This window comes from Gossypium raimondii, chromosome 8 (assembly GCF_025698545.1).
Source record: "Gossypium raimondii isolate GPD5lz chromosome 8, ASM2569854v1, whole genome shotgun sequence".
Classification (NCBI taxonomy): Eukaryota; Viridiplantae; Streptophyta; class Magnoliopsida; order Malvales; family Malvaceae; genus Gossypium; species Gossypium raimondii.
This window is the reverse complement of record NC_068572.1, coordinates 57,824,714-57,845,991: the sequence shown is the minus strand read 5'-3', so window position 1 is coordinate 57,845,991 and position 21,278 is coordinate 57,824,714. Positions and strand designations below refer to the sequence as shown.

At 30.4% G+C, this 21,278-nt stretch overlaps 1 protein-coding gene across 1 annotated transcript; it reads left to right on the top strand.

The window, feature by feature from the left end:
* The first annotated feature begins 10,007 nt into the window (after window positions 1-10,007).
* Window positions 10,008-16,495, top strand: LOC105792463 (transcription factor bHLH149). Its single transcript, XM_012621051.2, has 2 exons — window positions 10,008-10,571; window positions 16,418-16,495. Exons 1-2 carry the CDS (start codon window positions 10,170-10,172, stop codon window positions 16,493-16,495), a joined length of 480 nt encoding a protein of 159 aa, XP_012476505.2. The 5' UTR covers window positions 10,008-10,169.
* Window positions 16,496-21,278: the final 4,783 nt, after the last annotated feature.

The window sequence follows — 21,278 nt, the reverse complement described above, 5'->3', positions numbered from 1 at the left end:
TTTGATCACTAACCTTTTGAAACTTACAAAATTATCACAAACGTTTAAGAGTTGTTGCAAAAAGATCATCCCACAGTTACCTGCCATTATTGGAATAAGGTGAGTATCATGTGGCAGGTTAAGTTGCCACATTTTTAAAACCATTTATTTATTTGTTTGACTAATTGTTTTAAAATAATTATTAAAAAACAAAATTCCATGTTTCAAACACCTTAATCTTTTAATTTAAGTAGCGATTATCTAAAGTAAATTCTTTTTTCTTAGTAAGACATGGGTTTGAGTGCGTTAAAGCGCATTACCTATAAGTTGAGGAGGGGTTATGAATAACTTATCAAAAGAGCATATATGATCAGAATCTATAATGAGATTGTTAAAAAAAACACCATTTTCCTTCTTTTTTCAAGACAATCAAGAGATTTTTCGAGAGCGGGTGTCGGGTTATTTTTATAACTCGGTATAATTGAATTTCTTTGAATGAAATTTGAGGTATGGATTATTTTGTAAGAAAGTTAAAATTAGGTGGCTAAATGCCTAAAGGGTAGTAGATCTTATAATTAGAGCCATGCGAGAAGTTTATCGGGTAATTAGACCAAGTGCCCAATAGCATATAGACCATTTGATAAAATTGAATGGAGGCAATTTGCATTTCAAGGGAGAAGCAAAATTTATCGAAACAATTTTCTTTCAAACTCTCTCAATCCATTCTTCAATTCTCTTTCGAATCTTGATCCAATTCCGTCAAGATAAGTTTGGTATGTACATTTTCAGTTGATTTCTTCTTCAATTAAGAATTTTAATTCAAGATTTTTCATCATTTTCCTTCATTTTCTTCCATTCACATCAATCTCAAGTTTTGAGTTTTCTTGATGTTTTTGGGTAGGGATTTGAGTGTTTTAAAGTATAGAACAACATCAAATCAATAAAGTTCAGATTCAGCAAAGATTAGAACGAGTTCTTGGAAGGTTTGAGTTAGATTCTAAAAAGAGAATGAGAGTTGAGATTTTTTAGTTTCTTGGTTGATTTTACTTTGGTGGGTGATTGAATGTTTCTAAGTTATAGGTTATAATCAAAATTATTAGACTTTAATTTAGGAGAGAATAGATTTTTTTTTTTAAAAAAAAAGAGAAGTTGGTTTGCCCTTCATTGATATGATTTAAAAGTTTTGATTGCTTATTCTTATTATCCTAACTTGATTTATTGTTTTGATTGTTAAATTGAAGATACAGAGTTGGCCGAGAGTTCAAAGGCCAAAGGGAAAGAAAAAATGTTAGCGAAGTGATCCGATTTCATTTTGTGTTTTCTAATTTTTAATATACTCTAAAAATTTGCCTAAATTAATTGTTTAGGGTTGGTATGTAGTAGCCTTTTAAATTGTTTAATAGTTTATTTGTGATAATGGTATGGTTGTTGATCGAATATGTTAAATAGTGGTGAGACTGATTGTTTGTTTAATTGTAACATCTCTATACCCGATATAGGAATATTACATTTGGTGTCAAAGCTATCTTGGCTAATTACTAGGTAGTTTGAACATTAAACGATGAAATTTTCATTTAATCAATTCGATAATATTATTTTAGAAGTTTAAGGACATTACTGGTCAACTGAGTATATTTAGAAATGAATTAAATATGATTTTTTATCAATAGAGAGGTAAAGTATCGATACTAAAACATGAGGTATCGATACCTTGTCTTCACTATTGATATCGGAAATGTTATCGATACCAAAAATAGTCCAACGCTTCAAAACCAGTTCAATTCACCTCAAACTCATTAAAATTCATTACTTAAGTATATCAATTAACTTGAATATAAGTCTTTATCTAGCTTAGCTTGAGTATGCTTTAATTTCTAATAAGTTCATGGAAGTAATAGAATTTGTAAAATCTTACATTCTAGTCCTTTCAGCACTTAACTTTATTCGTAGTTGATTAAGGCTATGTACATGTCACATCTAAACCAAAATAATTGCATCTTATACTCTTTTACGAGCTTGATGGATGTGATGAGATGTACTGAGGTTGATTTTTCAATCCAATGCTTGCTATCTATTTTATACCTACTCGTGAGAAAACAACACGTTAAGTCTATGAAGACTTACTAAGTACCCATGATATTCAAAATCTATTAAATTCCTTAATTCCTAATATTTCATTTCTTTGTTTATTTATCATATTACATCTCAATTTCTTATTATCATACTCATTTGCCACTTTTTGCTTATTTCACAATTTAGTCCTTAAGTCATCAGTTCAACCCATAGAATTTACTACTCTTTTTAATACATGTAATTTTCATAATTTCATCACTAATCTTTATCATTTCATTCACAATTAATCTTTACACATTTAACTTACTAGTCCTTTTCTTTCTTATACTTCCTCAAATACATTCAATTTACTTGTGCTTCACTTTTCTGATTAAATATTTCAATCAATAGTCAAAGATGAAATTTTACCTTATAATGAAAGTTGTTTACCTTTTTAACAGAGGCCTAGTAGATTAAACGGAACACTTAGGATATACAGACCTGATACAAAGGTGCATTAAAGTGCACTAATTCAACAGTATGCACCAAAGTGCAAATCACTAAGCACCGAAGTGCGAAGCAGTAAGCGTTGAAGCGCAAGACGATAAGTAAGCTAAAATTTCCTTCATGGCATGTCATCTACATCTCAATAGTTCTAATCTCGTCTACTTGGGCAAATTGTATCATTCACACATATTACTTTTACACTTTTCACAATTCATTCCTTGTAACAATATTTAGTATAATTATATCTTCCACTCTCAATAACACATGTAACTTGTCTCCATACTTAATAATCGATCATAACTCACTCATAATTCTTATTATACATTTCACATAACACTTTTACATACTTTAAAATTTAGTCATCATCACAATATTTCATGTAACAATATTTTTCCTTTTAATAATAACACATATAGCATATTTCAATACTTATTAACATTTCCATAATTCACCACAATATCTATTTTCACATATTAAGTGTTATATACTTCACTTTTACTATTTCTAACATATATTTCTCAAATTCACGATATAGCCTCTAATTCTCACAACTTATAAAATAATTGTAGTTTGGACTACAATATTCATATATTCTTATATTTTTCACTATATTATTTATTTTTCAATATTTTTTAAATTTTATAACTTTCCAATTTAATCATTTTTGACATAAAAGTCATCTATTCACTATTAAATAATTTTTCTTTCTCATCTAACTTAATTCACATAATTAATTTCACTATCTTGTTTAAACATCAAATTTCTATGTATTTCACATGTATTTTTCCCCACATATTTTTCTCAAGTCTTTCAATTTAGTCCATATTTCCATAAAATTTTATATTTTTCCATAATTTTCACTTATTCAATACTTTGTGTATTTTTCACTATCACATAACTCAACTATTATGCTTTTATAATGAATTTCTACTTCACATACTAAATTATTCCACTCTATGTTTTACCTAATTACCACTTAGTTTACAAATTTCACATTTTAATTCTTAAATAACAAGGAAGTTCATTGGTACCTGCCTCTTTTCTATCTAAATCTCTTGGTTTTCTCTTCTCCTACCCCTTGATTCACTTTCTCAACTTCTCTCTTCTTCAACATGTCAAAAACACAATATTTCCTCATGAGAAATCTTTACTTTAACACCCTATTTATGCTTTTCTATTACTACTAAACTTGAAAATAACATAAACCCTTAACATCCATACCTTATTCTCTTGAAACCAAACTTTAACTTGAATTTCTCTCTCCTCCAATCTCTATTTTCTTGAATCTAACTTGTAGGGGTGAGCAAAACTCGATTCGACTTGAAAAAATCGAAAAAAATTTTGAATTTCGAGTTAAACAAATCGAGTTATTCGAGTTATTCGAGTTATTCGAATCAACTCGAATTTTTTTTTCAAATTTCGAGTTCGAATCGAGTTGAGTTTTCGAATTCGAATAACTCAAATAATTCAAATAATTCGAATATCAAACTATAATATCTTACATTTTTACCCCAAACTCCCAAACCTTTTTACTTTTCCCTCAAAACTTTTACTCATTCCCACTTTCCCCCAAAACTTTTACTCTCCTCCCCTCCCCACCCCCCAATCTACCCAAAATCCATTTCCCACCAAAATTTTACTCTCCCATTTACTTTTTCTCAAAATTTTACTCCCCAAAACCCTCAAAACCTTTTATTTTCCCCCAAAATTTTTACTCCCTCCCACTTTTCCCCTAAAACTTTTATTCTCTTCCCATCCCACCTCTCATCTACCCCAAACCCTCCCCCCTCCAATTTTTTTTTAAATTTTCCCTCCAAAATTTTACTCCCCTATTTACTTTCCTCAAACTTTTATTCCCAAAACTTTTATTTCCCCTAAACTTTTACTTCTCACTCTTTACTCTCAAATAAAAATTAAAATTATCCAAAAAATCACTAAACATAAATAGTAATAATTTTATTTATATCTACTATTTATATTATTAAATTAAATTTCACATTTTATATTATTTATATTATTGAATTGTTTAGTCATATTGAATATTTATATTAAAATTAAATTATTAATTATGCCATAAAATATTCGTGTTAAAATTTTATATTCGTATCAATTTCACATTTTATTTTTAAAATAACTTTTATTAAAAATCATATTTTTACATTTAATATATTTTTAATTCTAAAATACATAGTGACAAGAATATGAAGATAATTGAAACAACTAAGCAAACAAAGAAGCTAAACATTATATAAAAATTAATAAATAAATTATGAGGTGATGAAAGTTAATAAAAATTTGATTAAGGTGGACAAATTTTATTACGATAGGTGACAGTGGTTATAAGAACCCAAAATTATTTTTTTAAATTTAACTTAAACAAATATATTCGATTCGAATTTCATCTCACTCGACTCGATTCGAGAAAACTTCAAATAAAGTTAGGATGATAAAATGAGATCCGAAAACTCGATTAACTCAAAAATTTTCAATTCGATTCGATCGAATGCTCACCCCTACTAACTTGATATTCTAGCTCCTCACAGTCTCCTTATCATTTTTCTCTCTTGGTGGCTATGAATTTTTTTTTGATTTCTAAGTGAAAATGATAGATTTTTGGTGAAATGACCAAATTATAAAGAAAAGAAAATTTCTTTCTTTCTTCTTCTTCTCACGTTGGAAGAATGGAAAGATACAAAAGAATTCTTCATTTTTCCTCCCTTTTATATTAATAATTTAATAAAAAAATTACTAAAAAACTTAATAAAATATTATTTAAATAACATTTATCTAATTAATTAATTAAAAATATCACCTTCATTATCATTACTCTCCAAACTTGCTAATGCCCATTTTTCCCCTTATGATCCTCTAAAATTTTCCATTGAATCATTACTCATTTTAGTAAAATTGCAATTTAACCCTCATACTTTTTCCACTTATTCAATTTGGTCTCAATCCATCCATTTTCTTTAGTTTCTAGATCCTTACACCCTTAAAATATTTACGCTATTCACCCTTCAAATTTTTCATATTTACACTTTAACCCCTCAAATTATGAGTATTTACTCTTGAGCCATAAAATTTTTCTCGTATTTATGATTTAGTCCTTACTTGAATCAATACATCATAATATGCTTCTTAATCAAAATTTTAATTGATAACTCAACTTCTCCCCCTTTTTATCACTTTTATTTCATTATTTTTCCTTTATTCCACTTTATTGAGCGCAGGATCTCAATTTTTCTCTACTTTCATAACTATAGCAACTTTTGGGGTGTTACATTAATGGTAAATATTGATTAATAAAGTGAATTTAGCTATTATTTGAGCTAAATGTTGTGTTAAATTGTTGAAGTATGTTGATAATTTATGTGAAAAATCTTCACAACCATATTTAGCAATCTTGGATAGTTCTCGAGTATAGTTGGCACATCATAGGATATGTAGAGCTTTTTAAAGATTTTAATTATACGGGTTAGCCTAATGCATCTATAAGATTTATTTTGTAGCGCTTTGCACATTTTGTGGAACTATCAATTAAATATTGTTTTACACGCATTGGAGATTTTTTAATGTTGAGCTTTATGCACTTCTCGAGGGCTTGGATGGATATTCATGTTTGGTTAATTGGGACAAATATACAAAATGATCTTTATTATGTCTATTGATTTATCAAATCATTAATTTTAATTGTACGAGCCCATGTGGTATATATGAAATGAATGAATATGTGTACATGTTCGAGTATGGAAGGTTTAAGATCATAAAATTATGATAAAAGTATGTTGACTTGATCTATTATGTGTTGCCATTGATTAAGTTAAATGTTTTTGAATTGTTTATATGAATATTTATCGTCATGTTGTTGGAACCTAAAGTTGTATCTAAAGACTAGAACGTTCACCACTAAATTCTCCCTCTGAGAATTTAGACTGTAAACACAATATTGTTTACACTTAATTGCACTTACACAATAAATTTCTCAATGAATAAATAAAGTGCTCTCAACATTCTCTCATTAATAACCTATAGTATACAAGCCTCGTAATATATATGTTTCCAGACTTGCTAACTTACTAGTGATTGAATATAATGCAACCCCTTAAAATCAGCAACTATAAAATAGCAAAATTTATATACTAATAAAATCCAGTAAAACGTGGAAATTCAAAATTCAAAGTAATACTCAATGCAATTTCAAAGAATCTTCCATGGGTTGTAATTGTTCAATTCAATGTAATCTTCACAAGACAATGGATTAATTTCCAACCTTTAATTTATTTAACAATAAAGTTCATAATTTATATTGTTCCAACAAGAGTTACGTACAAATATAGTCAAATTTAAACATGCATAAAAATATATATTTTCCTCAATCAAAACCATTTTCATTTAAAAATTTAAAGAAACCCTTACATATAATAAATCAATCAATTGATAGTTCAGAATAATTTTTCTTAATTTTTAATAAATTATTATATAAATAAGTCTACAGGAATGAATTGATTCTGTAAACTGCATTTAAATTACACAAATTTATTAAATACCAATTCAATGTTCATTAAAAGTAAAACACAACTATCGCGTTTTCTTTTTAGAGTACTAATGATTTTGTTTTTTATATTATAAAAAAAGCATGTTTATTCATTAAGTTATTTTTCAAAGTAGATCTTTAAATTTCTGAAGTAAAAAAAAAAAGGTTCTCTTCAATTTTGTTATTGTATGTTGAATACAAAAACGTTTTACAAACTTTTTTAAGAAAAAATAGGTTTTTTTTTTTTAAGTTTGTAAAATGTGGAATTAGGTCAATTATAAATTTTTGGGTGAGTCTTTGAATGATTTGAAGATGAATAGGAAATAAAAGAAACGTTGGGGTTGGTTGCCCTGTGAGCCAAGAGCCATATTGTTGCTCACCTCCTTCAGCATTCTGTCTCATTCCATTTTCCACACTACTCGACTCTTACTACTTTCTGCAGATGGCGTAGGCATGTGGTATCCCATTGCTAGCCCATAGATTCTAATCCATGGACCGCCATTTTGTTGTCTTTTACTGATACAAACTTAAAAAGGAAGAAATTGTTGTTAACCTCCCTCTTTAGCCTCCATAGATCTTCAAAAGTCAATATCATTAAACTTCCTTTCTGTGTGCCTACCACTCCTCTATCCTTGTTTCTCTGCCTCCGCCTTTCTCATATTATATGTAAACGTAAATCTAATGGGGCATCAAGTTGAATGGAAGATTTTTTGCTTTTTATTTTTATTTCCTTTAAGCCTTACATTTTTCTTGCAAATAAAACCAGTTTTTGCATCAACTTAAATATTTAGAATACTTTAGTCATGCATTATCCTCCGTTTGGTTTTCGAAAATATTTTCTATTTTCATTTTTACTCTTTAAAAATTGAAAAGCATGTTTAGTATATGTTTTCTTTTAATAACAACATCTACAATTATATGAATTGAATCAGGATATCGGATTCGATGTTAGAAAAACTGCTGAAAAAAATAAAACTTCTGTGTTTACATGTATTTGAACTAAAGTCAATTCATTTAAAATTAAGTTTACATATGCTAGACATCCATGTATTCTTTCAAAATTTAAAATTTAGTTTTTATATTTTAATTGAAGCATTGAGTCATTGTACTTTTTATTTAAAATCTTGATCCCTCCTCCTAATTTTGTCGTTGAAGTTAATGGTGTCAAAGGTAAAATAACATTTCTAGCCTTCAAAATTTACAAGACTTTGTCAATTTGGTTCTTACACTTTAAAAGTATATTAAATTTTTTGAAAATGTTTAATAATTATTTTTATAATTTAAATAAAAACATAAAAAATTTATAAGTTGAATAATTAAAAATTATGGAAAGAAATCTTTAAAACTAGAAAAAAAACAAATGATTTTAAAATTATAAAAAAAATCTCAAAATTCATTGTTTTCTAAATCAAAGTAGTTGGATTGAGAACCGGCTGAGGTCTCATGGTGGGGGAGGGCGGTGTCGATTTATGTCACCACTTGTCCACGACACTTAGATTCATTTGAGGGTTTTATCTCCAACTTGAACTTCGTAAACATTTCCGCAATTTCCAAAATCGGTATCTTCTTATCAGGTTATAAAGGAAGATTACTAAGGAACTTGAGATTCATCAACGTTAAATTAACATACAAACGCTGGACGAAATACATGGAAGGATTGATTGACTATCAACCGAGATATTAGGGACTCATGAATCACAGCACAACATGAATTATCATGGGACATTATGATGATTTAGATGTTGAGAATGTAAATATGAGATGGTTCAATGAACGAATGGTGCAATGGGATAATCCTTTGGATTTTAGGCCTTCAATTTTGAATAACATTTCCTTGCTTAATTTCTATTGTGGTGTCTACACATAGTGAAGGATAATAATGAATTTTGGATTTTTTTTTAAAATTTAAAGAGATTTTAATTTTTTCATAATTTTTTATCTTTTAAAAATATAAATTTTTATGTTTTTAATTAAAATATACAAAATTAATTTTTTAAAATTAAAAATTATGTTAAGGACCAAATCGATAAAAAAACTATAATATTTTACCTTTGATACTATTAATTTTAATGAAAAATTAAAACGAAGGGATCAAGATTCTTAAATAAAAAGCATAGGGACTGAATGTCTTAAACTTAAAATATAGAGATTAAATTTTGAATTTTAAAAGAGTATATTTAAATCAAATTAAAAACGTTAGAATTTTACAAAAGAAAAATGAAAAGGTCGTATATTTCAACCAAAATTTTGACCACTTCAATGGTAAAAAGAATTGAGTCAAGATTAGTATAATTACAAGTCAACGGGTACGTAAAGAACAAATGAATGAAGGAAAAATACAATGCACCAACAATCTCATATTTTTCGAATAAGTGTTGAAGTTTTCTTATAAATAGAAAAAAACAATATCGAGAGAGATTTAACTTGGAAAAAAATTCAAAGGTAAAACAAATAGAGAAGAGGGGAAAAAGTTTGGTAACCCAATAATATGAAGCACGATAAATGGCTGCCAAAATCTAATTGGTACAAATATATAGTGGGAGAATTTTCTTTTGTTTTAGATGAGGGAAATCCAAAAAATCTTGGTCTGGTTCATGAATTTGTCGTCCACTTGCGTTCGTAAATTCTCCACAGATCAATGTAATGTCCCTTTTCATTTCTTGACTCAGCTGGTGTCTTGAGATTATCATCCACACGTGAGTAATGTGATGGAATATATGTATTAAGAAGCTAAAATAGATTGACATTTTAATTTTACAACTATGACTTTTTCTGAAATAGGATTAATTTGTTTATAAAATAATTTTTATTTATTGTATGAAAGGAATAAATGTGATTAAGGCATGCCGCTTGTTGATTCCCGTGAATCGCTTTTATTTATTTATTTATTTATTTAGGACAAAAATGGTTTTTATTTATAATTATAAGAATCAGCCACCAAACCAAGAAAATTAGTATTGGAAGTTCTTTCTTTCTTTCCTTCCATTCCCTTTTCCGCAATTACTTTGCTTCTTTGATACCAAACCTCGAACCAAGCCCTGTGTTTAAACGGAGGAAAACGGAAGGAGACCCAGTTTCTGTCCAACCCAACCAAACAATGAAGCGATGGAGAACGAAACGAGAGCATCAGATCTACTCCTCCAAGCTCTTCCAAGCTCTCTGTCGTTCTCGTCGGGCCTCCTCTTCCACTTCCGCCAAGGAACTCCATCAAACGGCCGACAGAGTTCTTGCCATAACAGCCAAGGGAACCACGCGTTGGAGCAGAGCGATTCTCGCCGCTCCACTCACTGCTGGTACCAATATGAAGAAACATAAGAAAGCCAAGGTCACCGTCCATACAAGGTTGAGGAAGCCGGTGGTTAACAGAGAGAAGAAAAAACTGCCGGTCGTTGAGAGGAAGTTGAAGGCTTTGAGACGTCTTGTCCCAGGTTGCCGGAAACTATCTTGCAACAACCTTCTAGAAGAAACGAGCGATTACATAGCGGCTTTAGAGATGCAAGTTCGAGCCATGACGGCTATCACCGAGTTTCTTGCCCGCGGTGAGGCTCAGGCGCCAACAGATCGGCTCGGTTCTATTGGCAACATGTGAAAAGGTGTTTATTACAACTGCTCTATTATGATTGATAGGGGTGTAATTTTCTCAAGCATCATTTATTTAATTGATTAAATCAATTAATTAAATATATGTAACAAAATTATAAAAAAGTATTCTTATATCACATTACAATTGAAATTCAACTGGATCGAATTTTTTATTATTAATTTAATTGCTACGATTTTTATTACAACAATGAAAAAAATGTAATTAAAGCTTACTTTGTTTACCGTGTAAATAAATATTAATAGTATAATTCAATAATTGATATTAAATTTGTTTTGTTTTTGAATTTAATTTCAATTAAATTTTGGATTTCATCAAATTCATGTCTCAATGCTGAGATTTTTCTAAAATATGTTTTCACTACTCTCAATTTTGATATTAATTAAATTAATTTTAATAAAACAATTTAATTAATTAATATTTTCTATCAATTGTACGTAATAATAAATTAAACCATAAATGCCAAATGTATAAAAAAATACTAAAACTTCAAAAATACATATAAAATAGATAAAATGCGTAAATTTTAAAGGCTAGGTTTTCTATTATACCAATCATGTTATATAAAATTGATAGAAAAATGTATTAATTATTTTTGAAATTTATAAAATTAAATTACTTTGATTAAAAATTGAGGAACTTTTACCTTTTAATTCCGCATTTAGCTAATTCGATTGGTTTTGCAAATTCATAAGTTTATCAATATTTAGCATGCAATCTGAGGTATGCGGATTTGTTTGGTTTTGTAAACCAGAGAAAGAATCAAGTAATTTTCGGGGTAAGAGTGTTTGTGATAAATTAAAACTTTAAGTGTTAAAATATTAAGTATTAAATTTTATAAGTGTCGAATTTGTATTAGAAAATTATTTGATAAATTAATAGATTTAAGTATTGAATATAATTATGTTGTTTGATAAGAGTAACTATTGATTTTAATTTTAACCTCATTAATATAATATTTTATATTAAGTAATTTGAATATTTCTACATGAAATGAAAAGTAGCTACCTACCTACTTATCTTATTCAACGTTCTTTTGAAAATTTTATATTAAGAAAAAATTAAAATTATTATTATACACACTCTAAGTCTTCCTAATTTAACTAATTAATTACATCTTTCGTCAATTGTTTTTATTTGAAATTGAAAGAAGCAAAAATTAAAATCAATTTGTGTCAGCACAAGTGTGATAAGGAGAATGTATATTTTGGTAACCTAATATTGTTTGTCGGAACATCAAAAAGCATTAGGTGTAATGATAAGACACATTATATTTCAAGGGAAAAATATGGGTTTGAATCGTGAAGACGACATTATTGAGAGGGGCAACCATAAATTTCAGAAAATAGTCTTCATACACAGTAAAATGCATATGAAAAATTGAAAAAATAAAACAGAAAAAAAGGTTGAATTGAGGGGTGTTTATGAGCAAAACAGAGTCACAGAAGGTGCCCTCGATGAAGCAGCCCTTCTCACCACCATGTGCCTCCATGGCCCTACATTTTTCAAGTGCACCCACCTCTCAAATGCCTTGCATGTGCCCTCACACCCTAAAAAAAGTTTAAAACAAAATCTAGAAATAAACCCCTTGAAATTTAACTTTTCCCATTCTTTCCCAAAAGCTAGAAAAAAAATGGAAAAGAAAGGTTTGGCTTTTAGAATTACATCCACAAACCACAATTAACGAGGTTTGAATTGAATGAAATAAAAAAGGGTTACCCTACCCACCAATGGGGAAGAAGAAGCAAAAGATCAATCTTAGGAATCAATCACTTTTGTCCAAATCTAACTCTTAAGGGCTAACACGTGTATTCACATGAACCAAGTTGTCTGATGTAGGGATTTGAGAAGTGGGATACCCAAGTGGCATCCCTATCACCAACACAAGTGTTTGGCCTTTTGGAGGGGAGTCTCTCAATTTTTTTGCAATTTGGTCATGCAGTAAGGTGACTAAAATTCAAGGACCACCATGCCTCTGTTCTTTTCTCAGATTTTTTTGTCCTTCTATTGATATGCTTTCAGTTGGCTCTTGCTTTTTGCCTAATTCACCGTTGTTTTCAAATCCATCCATGTGCCTTCATTAAACAAGAATGTGAATTTGGAATGCAATCATGCCCCAATTTCATCAATCTTGTTTGGAAATAAAGAAATAAGTTATACATTTTATGTTTGAATGTCAAATCTAAGACTATCTTCTGGTTACAATTTTATTTTTATTTTCTCCAACTTTCCCATATCTTAATTAAACAATATAAAAATAAAACAGAGATACATTTTTTGTCTAGTAATATTTTATCTATTCTTAAATATAAAAATAGTTATTAGACTCGGAATAATTATCAATGTAGCTATCTCTTTTGTGAAAATAATTTTCGTTTCAGAGTAATTATATTATAAGAACTATCATTCAGAATAATTGTTCACTGTTCAAAACAACCTCTACTAAAAAAATTCCTGTCAAATACACATTATTGAAAAAAACGAATTCAAGAAGTGCTTTTAATTGCAAAAATTACGTGTGTCGAAACCAATTTTTTGAAATCGGCTTTTTATATAAAAACAAAAATGGGAGTCGATCGCCATCAATTCTTTTTAAGAGGTGTGATCGGGTCACCTCGTAATTTAATCGTTTTGTTAAGAAATTGATTTATTAAAACAATATTTTTCGGTCTAAAAAATTCGAGAAATGGGTTCGGGAGTCGGTTACGCACGAGGAAGGATTAGCACCCTCGTAACGCCCAAAATTAGTACCTAGTTGATTAATTAAAGTCTTAGTGTTGTGAATTGAAAATTTGAAAACAATTAAAACACGATCCCTTTTTGTATTAAGGCATTACTAAATTAATTTCCACGGAAATGGCTTATTTCAAGTTAATCGAGAAGGAAGGATCATGTTCCGTAAGTTAGGATACAATGCCTTAAATCCCCGAAAATAAGAATAAACGCAAAAAAATTTATTTATTTTTAAAATATATTCGATTATCTCGGTTTTAAAAAGAAGACATATTCCGTAAGTTAAGAACATGACTTTTCTAATTCTAAGATAATGAACATTACCTCGGTTTTAAATGTTTCTTATGCATTAGGTGGAACGAATATGTAACCCCCCTTTTTAAAATGACATTTATTTTTATTCTTATATTTGTTTATTTAAAAAATACATTTAAACTTCATAAAACGAATGGATATATTTGAACACGAGACATGATATGATAATTTGGTGAGGATGAACAAAACAATGGTGGAATGTTAAAACGGAAAATAAGCGAATGAATAAATAAGTAAGTAAATAAAGGAGAATAAGAAGATACAGCCCAAAAAATGCTATGCTAATGAATAATATCGATACTTTTATGATGATAACAAAACAACGATTAAACGATAATCATGTTGCGGTCATTATCTTAGTATTAAATTGAATGAATAATAATGACAAAATCAATGAATAATATAGTAGATAAAATAAAATAAAAATATATAAATTTTAAAGGCATAAATCATAATAAATTAAAATAAAAAAATCGAATAAGGGTCGAAATTGAATGCGCTAAAACAGACAAGGACTAGATGAGAAATTATTCCCTGTCTCCAAAACGACATCATTCTTTTAAGGACTAAAATGAAATAAAAATAAAATTATAGGGTATTAATAAAAAACAAAAAAGACTGGATTAAAGAACTAAAAAAGCAAAAGGGCTAAATGCGCAAATAACCCATATGCTAAATGCGCAAATAGCCCTCGGGTCGGGTCGAACATTAGTCGCGTCAAAACGACTCTGTTTTGGCGTCTGTTAGCACTGGCCAAAACGGTGTTGTTTCGTAGGGCCTATTTAACTCATTTAAAAAAAATCATTTTTGCCTTCTCTTTAAAAAAAATTGAAATCCTCCTTTTTTTTCTTTGAAACGCTACTGCTGCTCAAACCATCGAGTCGTCGGGCTCCACAGTGATAAATGCCATGACAGTAATGCTGCTCACAATGGTGACAAAATAAAAAAAGCCTTTTTGATCTTTTTTCCTCATTTGATTTAGAACCAAAATACCCAAAAAGCCCTCCAAAATTCGAAAAAGCAGAGGAACCCTTCGCCCGTCTTGGCAATCATGTGAAGGTAAAAAAAAACTTGTTCTTGAGTATATATGTATATATGTGCTATATTTAAAACAAATATGCAAAAAAAGACAAAAATATACCTCTGTTTAAAAAACTATGGTATTTTTTTATTTCTTTCTCTTTCGATTTGCCCTATTTTTTTCTATTTCTCTATGTATTTCGTAAAAAAAATACAATTTGGTGAGGGCTTTTATGGCCATAGATACATGTGTTTGCTTTCTGCTACTGCTACCGTTTGTCTTCACTTCTTTTCCATTTCTTGCACTATTTTTGCTTTTTTTTCTGTCATTTTTACAAACGTTGGCAAGGTCAACGGAGGGGAGACGCTCCCGAGGCGTCAAGGACGACATTCGCACTGACGACGGCAGCTTAGGAACTAGGGTTTTTTTTTGTATTTTTCTGAAAATTTTGGACTTTAGGGTTTAGGTTAATTTTGAGCCATATTGGCCCATTGAAAATTTGGGTTATAAATTTTTAGACTTATTATTATTTTATTTTATTTTTTGGTTTATTTTTATGGGCTCGAGCAAATTTGGGCATTTACAGCTACCCTTCTTTGCTCATTGTCGTGTAACGGGAATGAAGCAATGACTTTATAAAAGGTCAAATTTGCTTGGTCTTGCAAAATCTTGACTTTTTTGGTGTCTCTTCCAAATAGCCTCGTTCTAACCCACTGCAACTTCAGGGGTTTAAGAATTATCGCTTCAATCTGCTCCACTGCAACTTTGGGGAGATAAGATTAGTAGCTTCAATCTACTCTACTTCAACTTCAGGGAGATAAGATTAGTAGCTTCAATCTGCTCCACTGCAACTTCAGAGAGATAATATTTGTAACTTGTAGCTTTGATCTGTTCCACTGCAACTTTAGGGAAATAAGATTTGTAGCTTCAATCTACTCCACTACAACTTCAAGGAGATAAGACTTGTAACTTGTAGCTTTAATTTGTTCCACTGCAACTTCAGGGAGATAAGATTTGTAGCTTTAATTTGCTCTACTGTAACTTCAGGGAGATAAGATTTGTGGCTTTAATCTACTCCACTGCCACTTCAGGGAGATAAAATTCGCCATAATGACTTCAACCCATCTCGCTACAACTTTAGGGGTGTAGGATTTGTGATCTGTAGCTTTATTCTATTCCACTGCAACTTCAGGGAAATAAGATTCGCATATTCAATCTGCTCCATTGCAACTTCAGGGAGATAAGATTAGTGGCTTCAATCTGCTCCACTGCAACTTTAGGGGGATAAGATTCGCCATGATGATTTCAATCCATCCCACTGCAACTTCAGGGGTATAGGATTTGTCGCTTCAATCTGCTCCACCGCAACTTTAGGGAGATAAGATTAGTGGCTTCAATCTGCTCCACTGCAACTTCAGGGAGATAAGATTCACCATAATGATTTCAATCCATCCCACTGCAACTTCAGGGGTATAAGATTTATGGTTTCTCTGATCTATTACACCATTCTCTGGGGAACATGACCTATAGAATCTATTTCATGGGCCTATATATGCCAAGCAATTATAATGTCACTATCAGAATGAATCAAATGCTTCTAACTAGATATGTATGAATGATATTTGCATGAATACAGAATGTCATTTTTCGAGAATAATCCCCTTTTAATGCTTAGGTTGATATTGTTCGTTGTTTGTCAATGTTTTACAATGATGTATTGTCATGCCTTCCTGTTCAGATTTGGTATCTCTAACAAGAAATTCGAAGAACTAATCGCAATTTAGACTATTCCTTCCCAAATGTTTCCAACTCTTAAATTTGGTTAGTTCTGACTAGTGGTCCTATTTCAGGTCCTTGTACTACTTAGAAAAAATATGTAGAATTCCTTTTACTTGAATATTATTCGTCCGTTAATCGTTATTTCAATAAAAATGCTTGAAAAAATATTGTAACAATGGACAAGATTCAAATTTATTGAGAGCAAAGCTCGAAATGAATAAATTAATCAAAATAGCAAATTTTGCTAAAATACAAAATGAATAAGATGACACTAGGTGCCCCAGATATCATGGCATGAGTTTCTTCGCATTAACTTCTCGATGACCATTTAAACTTGATACGTGTTTAGAATACCTAGAGTACTTTGTTGATGCCCTAAAATGTAGCATCTCTCCTTCTTATTAATTTGAAGAGGACTATACTACCACATGCCCCATATTCGATCAAAATTTGAATTGCCATTTCTTGGGTTTTCAACTCAAAACTCCTTTGGTCTCAAAGCGCCCTTTTACGAGTTTTCGCCTTGGACTCTCCTTTTTTTTTAAGTGAAGTACTTCTTGACTGAATCTGAATTCACAGGATTAGGCAAGTTTTTGCCATCCATCTCGATCAAAATCAAAGCTCCTCCAGAAAAGGTCTTCTTTACCACATAAGGTCCTTCCCAGTTTGGCATTGACTTTCCTCTGAAGTCTTTTGTATGGGAAAGATCATTTTTAATACCAAGTCTCTCTTATGGAATTTTCTAGGGCGAACATTTTTGTCATAAGCTCGCATCATTCGTTTTTGGTACATCTGACCATGACGGATAACCCTTAGCCTCTTTTCTTCGATCAAGTTCAGCTGATCATATTAGGATTAGATCCATTCTGCTTCATCTAACTTCAACTCTGACAAAACTCGGAGAGAAGGAATCTCAACTTTAATGGGCAAAACCGCCTCTATTCCATAAACCAAAGAGAAAGGCGTTGCCCCGGTGGAGGTCTTGACAGACGTTCGATAAGCATAGAAGGCAAATGGTAACTTCTCATACCAATCTTTATAAGTCTCAGTCATTTTCCCCACGATCTTCTTAATGTTTTTATTTGCTGCCTCCACCACACCATTCATTTTTGGGCGATATGGTGATGAGTTATGGTGTTTAATCTTGAATTGACTACAGACCTCCGCTATCGTGCTGTTGTTCAAGTTCAATGCATTGTCAAAACGACGCGTTATGGGCAGAAGGGTTAAATGCACAAATAACCCATGTGCTAAGAAAGCACGCGGATCCTAGCCTTCGGGTTGGTCAGGCGCGGTTCGCGTTAAAACGACGCCGTTTTGGCTTCTGTTAGCACTGGCCCAAAACGGTGTCGTTTCGTAGGGCCTATTTAACTCAAAATTTTTTTAAAAAAAAATTCATTTTAGCCTTCTCTTTAAAAAAAACTGAAATCCTCTTTCTTTTTTTCTCTGAAACACGGCCCTGTTTCAGCCTTCGAAATTGCCGGGCTTCGCCGTGATGGCCGCCGATTTTGAACCAAAAAGCCCTCCAAAATTCAGAAAAAACAAAGGGAACCCTTCGGTTCTGTCTTCAGCGATCGCAACGAAGGTAAAAAAAAACTTGTTTTTGAGTATATATGTATATATGTGCTATATTTAAAATAAATATGCAAAAAAGATGAAAATATACCTCTATTTAAAAAACTATGGTATTTTTTATTTCTTTCTCTTTCGATTTGCCCCCTTTTTTTTTCTATTTCTCTGTGTATTTCTTCGTAAAAAAATTACAATTTGGTGAGGGCTTTTATAGCCATAGATACATGTGTTTGCTTTCTGCTACTGCTACTGCTACTGTTTGTCTTCGCTTCTTTTTCGTTTCTTGAATTGTTTCTTCTTTCTTTTCTGTCATTTTTGCAGATGTTGTCAAGGTCAACGGAGGGGAGACGCTCCTGAGGGTTTTTTTTTTGAAAATTTTGGGCTTTAGGGTTTAGGTTAATTTTGGGCCATATTAGGCCATTGGAAATTTGGGCCGTAAAATTTTGGACTTATTATTATTTTATTTTATTTCTTAGTTTATTTTTTATGTGCCATGCAAATTTGGGCATTTACAATGTGTTTAGCAATGTTTTTGCTATATCAATAAGTGCTTTATATTGATATATTCCATTTTTCTTATTTACAATTCTCTCTCTATAAAAAAAGAATCCTCTACATGAAGTAAAAAATTTGTTATTCGTTGTGAATTCTTGTTGGGGTTGGACGTGGGGGGTGCATGATTTTCAACTCTCTATTAACATCAAAATGGTCATATTCAGTTTTGGTCCCTCTACCATACTTACATTTGAGATTATCCTGTACTTTAATTCATTCCTTTTTTTTATAATATTATTAGTTAATTCAAATAATTAATATTGCTAACTATTTAGATTAAAAATTTAACTTAATTTCTTTTTTTTATAAAAAAAAGCTATTCTAACAAAAAAAAAATTCTATTTCGACATTATGAGTTGAATTAAGTGTTTTAAAAGATTCATGTTAACTATCGGAGTCATTTAAAGTGTTAATTATTAAGATTAACTAATGGAATTATAATAATAAAGGGAGCAAATTAGATGAAATAAAATGTATAAATTAAATCATAAATTTAAGCACAATAGAGTGGTGAACACTGTAATACGACTTGAGACAATCTATACCTAATACAATAATTTTTATGTATATAGTCATTGAATGTTTAATAGAAAATTAAATATTTAACACTTCCATTTTCTTTACAGATTTGAATATTAGATTTATTATTTGGTAACATGAGGCAAAGAATATTTATTACTTAATTTTCCTTTTATTTTAATACAAATATACACATTATGAACTATCTTCTAATGTAATTGTGTCTGTACTATTATTAATGAAATAACATTTGTATCTCTTTTATACATCATGCTTGCACATCATTACAATACTATCTTGTTTTATTTTTCAATTATGTTTTTTTTATTTCGTTACTTATATTATTAACATATTCCTTAATTTTTAAAGAAGAATATAAATTAATTTAAATCTTTTATTGCTAAATATAATAAACTTTAAATTAAATATTTTTATTTTTCTTAGTACATACAATTAATCCATGTATCACACCGATAAATAAACTAGTTTAATAATAAATTAATATTTTTTCTTAAAATTAATTTTAATTAACCTTTAATAATTTAAAACTCTTTGAATGAAGTTGTATGATGACTATATTATAAATTGAGTTTAATTAATTGATACATAAAATTCATCTTCAAAAATAGCATGTACGTATATTAAATTTAAATTCTGATATTTTTAATTTTCTTTTTTAATTAAAAAAAGTAAAACTTGAGTTTATAGCTTGTATATAATTTTCTGATATGACTTGTATAGTTGAAGGGGTCATAAGTAAAATATAAATGTTTGAGGGGTCAAAATGAAATTTTACTATTGTACTAATTTGTATTTTTACAACAAAGGGGCTCTAAAGTCTAGAGCAACTCTACCATTTTTATTTTTATTTTGCAGCCTCCCCGTACCCCTCTACCTTTGCCACTGCTCAAAATCCTCTTCTTAATTGAATCGCCAATGAGGCGTCACAGGATTTGTCTAATGGTGATCTCCATATAGTTGAAGCTGAAGCTGGTGAGAAGTTGGCAACGAAGTGGGGTTTTCCTTCTATAATGAATAATAATATTTTATTTGCGTACATTGAGGATCCTGATGAATCCTTTGGATTACTAGTGAAAGACATAGTATGAGAGAAATTATATGAGTTAGCTACTGAATTTGTGGGAGATGATGGTTGGGAACTTTGACACAAAGGCAAACTTTCCTTCTCAAATAAGGATATACAATGTGCAAAGAATCTCATTAAGTGCATCCATAAATGTGATCTAGTTAAAATACCGACAAAGGGACCGTATTACACATGGACAACCACTAGCCAAGCCTCTAGTTGTTTCGACGGATAGTAATCACTCACCCTCAATACAAGGATGTTAATGAAGCTTGGAGTGCTCAGAATTAAGGCTCACCAGCATTTGGGATCGTCACTTCCTAAACACCAACTTGAAGCAATATATGAAGACAGAGGACTATAATAGAGAAAAACTTACAACGGAGGAATTGAGAACCCTTGAGTAGTAAAACCATATACAAAATTCTATGGTACATTGAAAGGGTTGCGATACAAAATTCTTTCACATTGCCACTAGAAGGAAAAGGGAATGGAATAGGATCTAGAGGTTGTGTGACTCCAACAATAACATAGATCAAACAAATATTTCTTCAGCATGTTCAAGATATTTATTGTAAGGAGGACTTTGCCAACATTGTTCTAATCAAGGATAGGCTCAACGTTCTTAACCTCCCCAGACTCTCTTAAGATTAGGTTGAGACCTTTACGTTGAAGTGAGGTGAAGAATGATTCTGTTAGGCATTCCGGGACATTGTTGGTCCCTGACTATGGAGGCCACACTGTTCTTTTTTAACTCAGGACACCTGTTAAAGGAGCTAAACAAGACGATCATTTCACTTGTTTCGAAAGGGAATCCTCACATTAAGGCTGAAAACATTTGTCCCATTAGTCATTGTAATGTTGCTTATAACATCATTTCCAGCAAAAATTGGTCAATAGACTCAAGGAAGTCCTAAATGATATTTTTCTCCATTTCAAAATGCTTTTGGTCAAGGCAGGCTGATAACGAACAACATCCTGTTGGCGGGGAAACTACTAAAACCCATTAAAGGTAAGAAAAGAG